We start from the raw sequence: 10,517 nt of genomic DNA on the forward strand, positions 1-10,517 counted from the left end.
GACGCTGCCGGGGCGGGGGGGCAGCAAGGGCCCCCGCGTGCCCCCTTGCAGGTGGCGCCGCGCGCTCCCGGACCGGCGCAAAACGCTCGCCCGGAGGCGGCCCGCGCCGGTCCCGGCCAAGGGCCGTTCCTCCTCTGCCAGCAGGGCAGTTTGCCAGAGGTCTCATGCACCCGCACTTAGGAGCGGGGCCTGCGCCGCTCGCAAGGGCGTGTTCACTCTGGTCCCTAATGGTGGCTGTGTAAACACAGGCTTTGCTGCCCCCCCACCCCCGAGCCAGTCTGGCTGCAGCCCGGCTGCCGAGCTCTGCTCTCCCACCAGGCCCGTCCGCACTCTTTGGCCCTCACCTCCCGTGCCAAAACCCAGGCCACCACCCCCCGCACCATCCCCGCGCCTACCTCCTGGTGGACGGAGCGGATCAGGACCTTCAGGGTCCTGCCGATGTCCTTCTCGAGCTCTGCCTCCGCGACGCCCTGCAGGAGAGGAGCCTCCAGCTCCCGACCGCCGCCACCGCGGTGGGTTTGCGGGGAGGAGCCGCCCCGGGGGGGAGCCACCGTTCGGCAGCAGGAGCGTTGGGGTCCCTCCGCGATGCGACGCGGGCGAGGGAAACTGAGGCACGGCCGCTCCTCCGGCCGCTGCTTCGGAGCGGGGCGTCCACGGCTCTGCCGCGAGGTCGAGCCCGAAGCTCGGCAGCCGCCCGCAACCCACCGGCTCCTGGAAGTAGAACTGATAGTCGAAGGTGGGAATGCTCCTCATCGCCTCCACGATGTCCACGCCGGGGTCCGCGGGCCTGTAGGGGGTATTCAGCGAAGCCACGGCTCTAGGACGCAAGGGAGGAGCAGTCAGGGCGGCTCCGGGCCACCGGGGGCTAAAATAACCYGGAAACGGGGTTATGGAGCCCCGGGGGGCTTCCGGGCTCCGCTGCTCGCCCATCACCGCCGACCCACCTCACTCTCTCGGGGTAGAAGAGGGCCATGTTCCAGGCCGCGGCGCCTCCCCAGTCGTGGCCGACCAGCACAGCCTGGGCGATGCCCTGCCGGGGCGAGAGGGGGGCGGCGGGAGGCGGCGGCGGCGGCGCAGCCCGTCTACGGCGCGCCGAGCTCGCGCAGGTCCCCAAGACGCCTCCCATCACCCTGACGGCCTGGACGGCTAGCGAAGGTCCTTCGGGGAGGAGGTCAGGAGATGCTGGCCACCAAGAGGAGCCCAACCTCACCGTGCCCGTGGGGCTGTACCCGTCCCCAGCGACSCATCCCCAGCGACCCCAGGAGAAGACACCTGGCCCAGGGCAGGGGCGTCCCCCATCAYGCCCGAAGCTCGCGTCCACCTGCGCGGGGCCGGCCCGGCTCCTCCGAGCCGTGGGGGCCCCTGCCCGTCCTGCCCGCTCCCGCGGGGAAGCGGTACCCGAGGCTCCATAAATCCCATTACACCTCTGCTACGGCCACCGAAACTCTCGTTTCCGACCGCGAGCGGGGAGGAGGCCGGCAGCGTCTGCTCCGCTCCGGTGTCAGTACCATCGGAACAGACGCGGCTGGAGGAGGAGCCTTTGCAAAATCAGGATTGAGCTGTATTTTCTGGTTCTTTTGTCTTTTTTTTTTTTTTTAAGAGCAGCAGAGCACTTCCCAAAGGGCCCATCCGCGAGAGCTGGACTCACCCCCTGCGGAAGGCATTTCGCAACGCAGCAAGGAAAGAGCCCCGGGGACCCGGGGCGCCTGCGGGCACCCCCGCCGCGCGCTCGCAGCCGCCTAACGAAGGGCCGGGGGGGGGGGGCGCGAGGATGCGAGGCGACGGGCATCGCTGCCCGCGGCACGGCCGGCAGCGAACACGGAGGCCACCCCGCCTGCGCCAGGGGACCGCGGGCTCGCGGAGGGCAGGGGGACCGAGGGCAACACACGCTGGCGACGAGGGTCTCGCGCCTGGGCCGTACCGCTCATCACGGTATGGAAACGGTGCAAGGATAATTGCTGGGGGAAGAGCGAAGAGACCGAGATCGTCATCTCCATCTCTCATGCAAATGCAAATGCAGCTCCGTTGGCCTTCAGCAGAGGACGTATCAGACACTGCACCGACACCAGATATCATCTTTGCCGAGAGGCAGAATTAATCCATGCAYCCACCCAGCTGCTCTGCAAGTCACTCGGGAGCTGCCTTTTATACAGCCGTGATTTGAAGGGGGATGAGAGACGAGAGAGCTACAGAGATCACCGAGGCYGTGTTTTCCTTGCAACTCCCATTGCCAGACAGCTCGGGACAACGATCCCATGGAGGAAGGCACACGCACACCAACACAACCGGTTCGGAGCACAGCCGATGCACAACAGTCAGATATTTGTCTAATAGCAGAAGAACTACTCTGTCTCCAAGCACTGATGGGAAACTCCTACCCAATTTTGTCCAAGAGAAATACAGAAAGACAGAAAACAAYATCCCACTACGCAATCTGGAAGCGCTGGTTGCTGCCTCAGACACCTCTTCTCTCTTCCCTGCTCCAACAAAAACACTGCCGAGCTGTAGACCTAGCCAGCTGGTTTCCCTGTCCTCAGCAAGGACAGGAGGCCCTTGAGAAGGCATCTCAGTGCAGGACCTAATGCAGCCTCTTCCCAAGAATGCCTAGTGTGGTCTCCACCGTGGACTCTGGGCTGTATGAACATGCCCACCTCAAAAAAATCCCATCCACGGCCAGTGGAAAGTCAAAGCTTGGCTCCCTTTACAGCTGCCAGGTAGCAGGAGCCCTCCCAGCCGGAGCCCTCTGCGCACGCCTGTGTCCACGTCACGGGCACACGGCGCTTGCTGCATTTTGACTTTAAAAACATGAGTTGACACAGACACAAACTAGGATTTACGCGYTGGTGCTGCAACTGTGGTTGCAGCAAGGGTTTTCGCCAGGGCTGCCGTAAAACCTCTGCCGCAGGCAGAACCAGAGAGCTCAGGAGCTGCTCCGTCAAAGTCGGACCCCAACTACACCCACGTGGCAAGGGGAGAGACGGGGGCACTACCCGGGCAGGACSCAGGAGGGAAGCAAAGGAGAAAAGTGAGCATCTGCTTTCCACGGGCAGGCGGGCGGAGACGCACACCCCAACCTTGGCAGGAGGGAAGGACGGACCACAGGGGGTTCCTCACCAGTTTGTCCAGGAAAGCTGCCAGATCCTGTGCAAAGGAGGAGAGGAGAGAAAGAGTCAGACCTCTTCTCCGGCACCATGCCCTACCACTGCCTTTGCTGCATGCCCGGGGCACCCACGCTGCCCCAGAGCACCCCCCACCCCCAGCGCAGGACACCACAGATCCTGGCAGCTTTAGGACAGAGCAGAAGGGAGGCGATGGAAAGGAAGGCGCTGCGCTGGGATTCAGGGAACTGATAGGGACAACTCATCCTCTGAGCACACCTGCAAGCCTCCTCTGAACCCCACCCCACACCTACACAGGTATTTTGAAAGCAATGAGCTCACATTGTGCAAGATCTCCCCSGGTTTCACACCGCGGCCGAAGGCCCGATCTGGGACACCCACGCCACAGCTCAACCAGAACAGCACGTGCCCTGCTGCCYGGGCTAGGTGAATTACCCGGCCCGGGGGGAGAGCAGCCCGCAGGCTTCCCCTGTGTCCCCCCCACCTCCCCCCAGTGCTTTCCCACCACTCCCAGYGATGCACAGTCCAAGCCTTCACTGCAGCCGCAGTCTCCCAGCACGCACCAATTCATTTTGGTTGTGTAATTCTACTACGGCTTCTCACCTTGCATATCACCTCCTGGGAATATTCTTCTATGTCTGCAAGAAAGATATAATTTGCATTATTTTAGCACCCACACATTTCCAAGGAGGCTAAACCTGCTAGATTGCTCTCACCGTCTCCCACTGCCTCAGTCACATCTCGGGTAACATCCAGCCTTTAGATGAGTTGAGGATGCCACTGTCGGTATTGGTGGCAGTGCCCAAGTCCCCCACGTTCCCAGGGAGCACGGGGGACGGGGAGACCTCACTTGCCAGGCTCTTGGAGAAAGCCGACGGGAATCGGGCACCTCAGCCAGTGCCACCCGCTGGCTCTTGGCTGCCCGTGCCACTCCAGCAAGCCTGGCCCAGTGCCCACCCTTGGCAGCGCCASGGAGCTAATGAAGGAGCGATCCGCTAACGAGGACGGCTGAGCCCCCAGCAAAAGGGCTCGAAGCAGCYGGCTGCGCCGCTGCTCCGCGCTGACGTTTCTCAGGGGTGTTCACCGCCCGAGCGACGCGCAAGCGCCCCGAAGCCAGAAGAGCCACTTGAACGAGAGAAACCCGCTGCACCTGACTCGGGTATTACATGACGGTGCCGTTTGCAGCCTCCGGCAGAGCCAGGCTCGTACTTGCAGCCTCTCGACTGCTGGGTCAGAGCTGCGTGAAAGCCTCAAGCAAAGCAGAAAGGGAGGAGGCGGCAAGAGAAAAAAAAGTCAGCGCCGGCTGCCTGCGGGCTGACGTGCAGGACGGCGCCGGTCGGCATCGCTGCGAAGAGGAAGGCGGCGAGGGGGAGGCGTCGGAGCGGCGCCCAGAACGTCGCTGCSGGGCCAGTGGTTTCACCAGGATGCTGCTGGGTTTGTCTCAGGCCAAAACCCTCCCAGGTGCAGGAGGGCTGGAACGTCTCAGCTGCTCCTCGGACGCGCACAACTCACCCGGCGGAGCCGTGGATTCCCCATAGCCCTTCATCTCCAACGCGATGACCCGGAAGCCAGCATCAGCCAGAGCTGGGATCTAGGAAAGCAACGGGCACCTTCAGAAAACACAGCCCTCGAGGACCTCCCTCTCCCCTCGAGCCACTCAGCCACACTTGTCCACGTAACAGCGGGCTAGTAACGCCCGCTCAGACACCCTCCGAAAGGTTTTAAGGCCRAACGTGGGCTGGTGAAGACATAGTACAGGGCTATGAACATGCCAGGGCTGCGTCCCGTTTCCTTCAAAGCTCAGACAGGCTGGAGAGGCAGCCCAGGGGATCCCAGGGCTGCACGGGAGCAAGGGCTGCATGCCACCAGCCCCTCTCCCCTGCAGGGCATCACGCTGCCAGTTCTCAGGAGCAGCCGGCACGCCAGTGGATCACACTCAGCCAATTTCTTAAGACTTCTTGAAGCAGAAAGATGGAGGGTTGGCATGGAGTAGATGCTACTACTAATGCTACAAGGTCTATCTGTCTGCTGAAACAACTCCGGGCAAGCAGAAGTCCCTGCCACTCTTCCAGGACCTGGAAACTGCTCTCAGGTGGCCAAGGCCAGCGGCAAATGTGCTGATGGCAGGTTGCAGGAGGCAAGAGATAGAAGTGAGGGGCAGAGGGATGAGAAGCCAGTTGCCTCCACACAAGGTCGGCCATGCCCTTCCTCCCACCCATCTCCTCTCGGGGTGGGCACCTGCCTGTTACCTGATACCTCCAGGAGAACCAGGATTCAGGAAAGCCGTGGAAGAGGCACACGACGGGGCCTTGCCCCATCTCCACGAAGTGCAGCTGGACCCCGGGCTGCAGAGGGGACAGAGAGCCCTTACCAACAGCACGCAGCTCAGCTTAATCCCACCCTCCGAACCCACCACCTGCACACGGCTCAGCCCCAAGGCTTCGGAGCCCATGACCCCGCTCCCAGCTGGTTTACCCAACCTCCCCTGAGCCACACCAGCAGATTTTGGCATCCGGGGGGATGGAGAACATCTGAACGACCAGGTGGCTCTGCACAACCCCTCCGGGAGCAGCTCAGGTGAAGACAGAAGATCGTGCATGAGGGTAGACAACCCTACAGCACTTTCAACCAGCGCCTGAAGTATCCCTGCGTGGGACCCGACATCCTCTCCCTCACCTCCGGCTCCTTCAGCCCTCGCTCTCCAGAGCGCTCAAGCTGCCCAGCACCAAGGCAGCTCCCTCCACCCTACCCTGATCGGCACATATCCATGGCTTATGTTGATCGGATCGCAGGCCGTCGGCAGCATCTCCTCCTGGCCCAGAAGCTACGGGGCAAAGRAGGCAAGCTGATTTCCAGGGCAAATATTGCGGCTGCTCTGGAGCACAGCAAGTGCATGGTGTTTGCATTGGGGCAGGATTTCTCTGCCTCCCCGCCTGCTCAGCCAGCCCAGGCCTGCGCCTTTGCGACAGACGTGACCCATCGCTTGCACACAGGATGAGCTTAGCAGGGTTCTGGCAGGATTTGCTAGAGTTTACAGCTGAGTTCAGAGTCCCAATCTCGTTGGCTTTGAATGCCACAGAGGCCTCATGCCTATCTGAAAGTCCTGCATCAGCACCACCGTACCATGGCCAGACCCAGAAGCCCAATCACGAGGCAGGGCCGCCTCGCATTACGCACAACCAACCAAAGATCCTTCAGCACAGCAGCAAAGCCGAAAACAATAACAGGCAGAGACAAGGGGCAGATGGCAGGGAGCTCTAGAYAGCAGCCGGAGCATCGGTCAGCAATAAGCCCACGCTCACGTGGCTGCTGCGTGCCACCAGCCGCCAAGCGCCGGAGCTGCTGGGAACGCTGCGCCGTGCTTTGTATTTCACCGGCGCTGTGGGGGTTTGCAGGCAGCGAGTGGCTTTATGCTACGTTTGTAGTTTTATCTCCCTGGTGCACGCAGGGCCAGCGGGAGCAAAGGTTGCGGAGCGATCGCTGCAGCCGGCAGGCAGGGAAGCCAGGGGAGCTGCGAAGCGCGGAGAGCCGCGGGCAGGGGCGGGAGCAAAGTTCCTCCACCTTTCCACTGGGCTAGAGCCATGCAAAGGTGCACAAAACCTCCCCGAACCCCATGAAGCAGAATCTAAGGTCATTGCTCCTGGCTTCGGAGAAGAGAATCTAGCTGCTCCGCTGGCAGCGGGAGGCGGGAGAGCAGGGCACCCATCCCCACCACCTGCCTGCACTCCAGAGAGCTCCTGCAGCTCCTTCAGGGCGGTTTCCGTGTCCCTCACCAGGATGGTGGCCATGCCCATCTGCCTGGCCGGCTTCAAGTTCTCACCGACGTCATCCAGGAAGATCACCTGCGGTCAGGCCGGAGAGGAGCGGGGTCAGCAGCCACGGGACGAGCTGGAGCTGGCTTTGACCAAGCCCCTTCTCGAAGCGCTCAGGCGCCGCGGGCGGCGGTGCCGGCACCTCGTGCGGCTGCGCCTGCAGCGCCTCCAGCGCGGAGCGGTAGATTCCCGGGTCGGGCTTCTGCATTCCCACTCGGCACGACTCGATCACCAGGTCGAAATGTCTCCGCAAGACGTTCATCAAGGCGGCCGTGAAGTGCCTCCCGGCGCTGTCGTCAATCCAGTTATTTGTCAAGACGCAGGTCTTAAATCCTAGGAGGAGGCAGAGCGGGCTATTAATAGCGGGGGGGTTGGGGAGAAACCTTGCTTCTTCTCCCACCTGGGCTCTCAAGCGAGCGTTCGGTKTCGCCTCTCGTTTCTCCGGGGCAAAAGCAGACGCACTGCTCGGAGCTTCGCAGCCTAACGGAGCCAGGACGCAGGCGAACRGCTTTGGTTCGCCCCCGCCGGAGAGAGCGCGCCCGTCCGGCCTCCGCGATTTTAGCAACAGAGCTGGGAAAACCAGCAAGATTTGAGACGCCGTTGGGGGGAAAAAAAGAAAAATAATCAAACCAAACCCCAAGTTTCCCGTGAATTGCAACGTGCAGTCTCCTTTGCTTTTGCGGCTGGCTGTTGAGCTCATTCCGGATTTGCCCTGCGAGGGAAGCCCCCACCCCACCCCAAACACCACCACCCCCGGCTCCCAGCGCCGGCGCGTTCCCAGCCCGCGCGCGGCAGCGGGGAGAAGCCGCCCTTGGGCATCGCGCTCCCCGCGCCGCGCCGGGCGCCCACCRTTCCTCCGGAGCGCCGCGGCGGCCYGCAGCAGCGGCCCGTTGATCCTCCCTTCGGCCGCCGCGCTCTCGAAAGCCTGGGCGACGGAGAACGTCTCCGGGAGCGGGACCCCCGCGGCGGCGGCGTGCTTCCCGCAGCCCTCCTGCGTCTCCGAGCACAGCTGGGGAACGCGCCGGGGGTCAGGCGGGCGCGCGAGGCCTCGCCGGCGGCTCTTCCCCGGCCGCCCGCTCACCTGGGACAAGCTGATCTGCCCCCTCATCGCCTTGGCCAACGGGCCGTCGCTGCCGCCGTCGAGCATCACCTTCTGCAAGAAGTTCCTAGGAAGACGTRAAGAGAGAGGTCGGTCAGCGGGGTGGCTGGGGAGGAAGGAGGCGCCCGGCGCTGCGGGGAGAGGGAGGCGCGAGCGGAGAGCTTGCCTAATTTTTCCCCTGTCAACATCGCTTTGCTCCCTTTGCCTTTTATTAGGAATTTTCCACTTGGAAACCGGCAGCTCAAACGGTTGCAGTGCTGCTCCGAACGGCTTTAACCACGAGCACAAGCCATGCCCGTGCTTTGGTGCCCACCTTCTGGCGGCGGATCTCCCCCACCTTCTGGCGGGGAGCACCCCCTTGCATCTCCTAGACGTAGGCACGGGTGTGCAGGCCCACACCTACGAGTCAGCCCTTAAAATGCTGTTATTTAGTGTTTAAATGGATATTTAACAACACATTAGTCGGAGCACAGCTCTTCCTTTCTGGCTTCGTGCATGGGGGCTGCACGTCCCACCAGCAGCGAAAGTCCGTCCTGCTCCCTGCTTCCCCGTAAGAGTCCAGAGCACCACTTCAATTAAGGGAAAAGGAGACGTTTGCCTCAGCTCTGTCCATTTATTTCCCATGGCAGCTCAATTATTTTGCTCTGCAGAAGCCTCTCAAACACATAAACAGCGAGATTTGACGGGACAAAAAAATGCGAAGAGCAAGGCATTTTGCAGGCTCCAGCGAAGGGAAAATAATTCACCCTACACAGGCTCACAGAAGGCATTCTCAGCAGCAATAAAACACGGTTATAGCTGCTGGCTGCAGGACAGAGCGCTGCGCCAAGCCGACAGGAGCGCGACTCGCTTAAAAATAAAGCGGCGTGGTATGTTCCAACAAGATTGTTGCTGCCTTTTTTTATAACGCGAAGCCAGAAGTGTTTTATCGCCTGATAATCGAAGAATTTACTGCTCCCTCCGCTCTGCATCCTCCAGCATTTTTTGTTTATTTATTTTATTTATGTTTTTAGCTCCCTGCCCCTCTCCCGAGGGTCGGGGGCTCCCAGGGCCTTTCCGAGTCCTGGCTCTTCAGAGGAAGGGACCAAACGCAGGGGAGTGAGGAGGGTCCCCTGTGTCCCCCCCCTCGCATGGCCCAGGGGGTCGGGGACGCCTTGGACCACCTGCCGGTCTCCCCCCCCCAGGCTGTGTCCCCAAGCCCTGCCACGGACCCCCGACCTACATGCCAGATCTTGGTCCGGGCCCCCCCGCTGAACCGCGGGTCCAGGCCTGGAGCCCCCCACCTGCCCCCCAGCCTCAGGCCAGGACCCCAAACCGGCAGCCCCGACCCCAACCTGGGGCTCGCTGCGGCCCCCGGGGGTCTCTGCCCCCCGCCCCGTCGCAGCCGCTTCGCGGGGTGCGGGCGGGCGCCGCACACACAGCATCGCCGCCTCGTCTCCACGGGTCTCCGGCGGGGCTGAATCCCGCTCGCAGGAGCCCAGGAAGTGCTGCAGGCCGGGCCCGAAGAGCACGCCGCCCAAGTCGAACAGCACAGCCCGCCGCGCCATGGCCGCCCGCACCGAGGCCAACACCGGGGCTCGAACCGGCGACCCCGCGAGCCGCCGCCGCGCCCAGGCCACGCCCCCAGGGCGGGGCCACGCCCCTCACCGCCAGGCCACGCCCTCTGCGCCGCCACGGGTCCTAGAGCCGTTCCCCTCTGTTCCACCCCCCCCCCGCTTGCAACCGGGCAGGTTTTTTTCTCCCCCATAATCTCCTTTTCTGCTAATTCTGGCGAGCCTCTGGCCTCCCCCGGTGCGCTCCGGGCTCCTCCGGCACCCCAGGATGCAGCAGCACCCGCTAATCAAATCTGTGTGCTTCGTTACTCCGCTGACGAGGGGCCGGCTAATAGTTCTTCCTTTTTTATAATAAAAATGATTTTTGCCCCTGGCTCCCAGCAGAGCCGTCCAGGCCTGCCGTCATCGTGGCTCTCTGCTGCTTGCTGCCCTCTCCTGGGTGGGCTCTGGGGCGTCTTGGAGGCGGCAGCTGGTGCTTTYTATGGAAATCCCTGGTTTGGGGAAAGCGGATGCTCCCTCGAGGACACTGAAGTGGCCCAAGGGGGCTGAAAGCGAACTGGGGGGCRGGATGCGCGGAGGGGTGCGAGGACGGGGGCACCCGGTGACCTGCCACCGCCTCCGCCTCTGGAAGGCAGTTAATTCGGGGGCAGAAAAGGGGAAAAACATCCCCCTGCCCCTTAGCAAGCGCCCCAGGCAGGCACGATGTATGCRGCCAGGTGGCCCGAAACCTGCTCTTTCCGCCCTAAAAGCACCCAGCCCTGGGCAGAGGCTCCTGGCTCGGCGGGCGGACGGCGTGCCTGGGCCGCACGCCCGGCGCGTGTGCGTGCATGTGCGTGTGCGCGTGTGTCTGCAGCCAGCGGGGCCGGCCCTGCGCTGCCGCCGCCGCCGCTGCTTCCCGGCGCCGGGATAAGGCTGCGCTGCCGCCGCCGCCGCC

The 10,517-nt window shown here is 62.9% G+C and overlaps 1 protein-coding gene across 1 annotated transcript; it reads right to left on the reverse strand.

The window, feature by feature from the left end:
• Positions 1-224: 224 nt before the first annotated feature.
• Positions 225-9,577, reverse strand: EPHX2 (epoxide hydrolase 2). The gene is made up of 13 exons (XM_085305678.1): positions 9,346-9,577; positions 8,013-8,161; positions 7,781-7,940; positions 7,074-7,264; positions 6,839-6,961; positions 5,869-5,943; positions 5,369-5,464; positions 4,632-4,710; positions 3,723-3,757; positions 3,115-3,141; positions 945-1,030; positions 706-817; positions 225-470 (listed from the first exon to the last, which is right to left on the reverse strand). Exons 1-13 carry the CDS (start codon positions 9,575-9,577, stop codon positions 225-227), a joined length of 1,611 nt encoding a protein of 536 aa, XP_085161804.1.
• Positions 9,578-10,517: the final 940 nt, after the last annotated feature.

Source organism: Rhea americana, unplaced genomic scaffold, assembly GCF_003343005.1.
Source record: "Rhea americana isolate MKP2758 unplaced genomic scaffold, rheAme1 scaffold_225, whole genome shotgun sequence".
Taxonomy (NCBI): Eukaryota; Metazoa; Chordata; class Aves; order Rheiformes; family Rheidae; genus Rhea; species Rhea americana.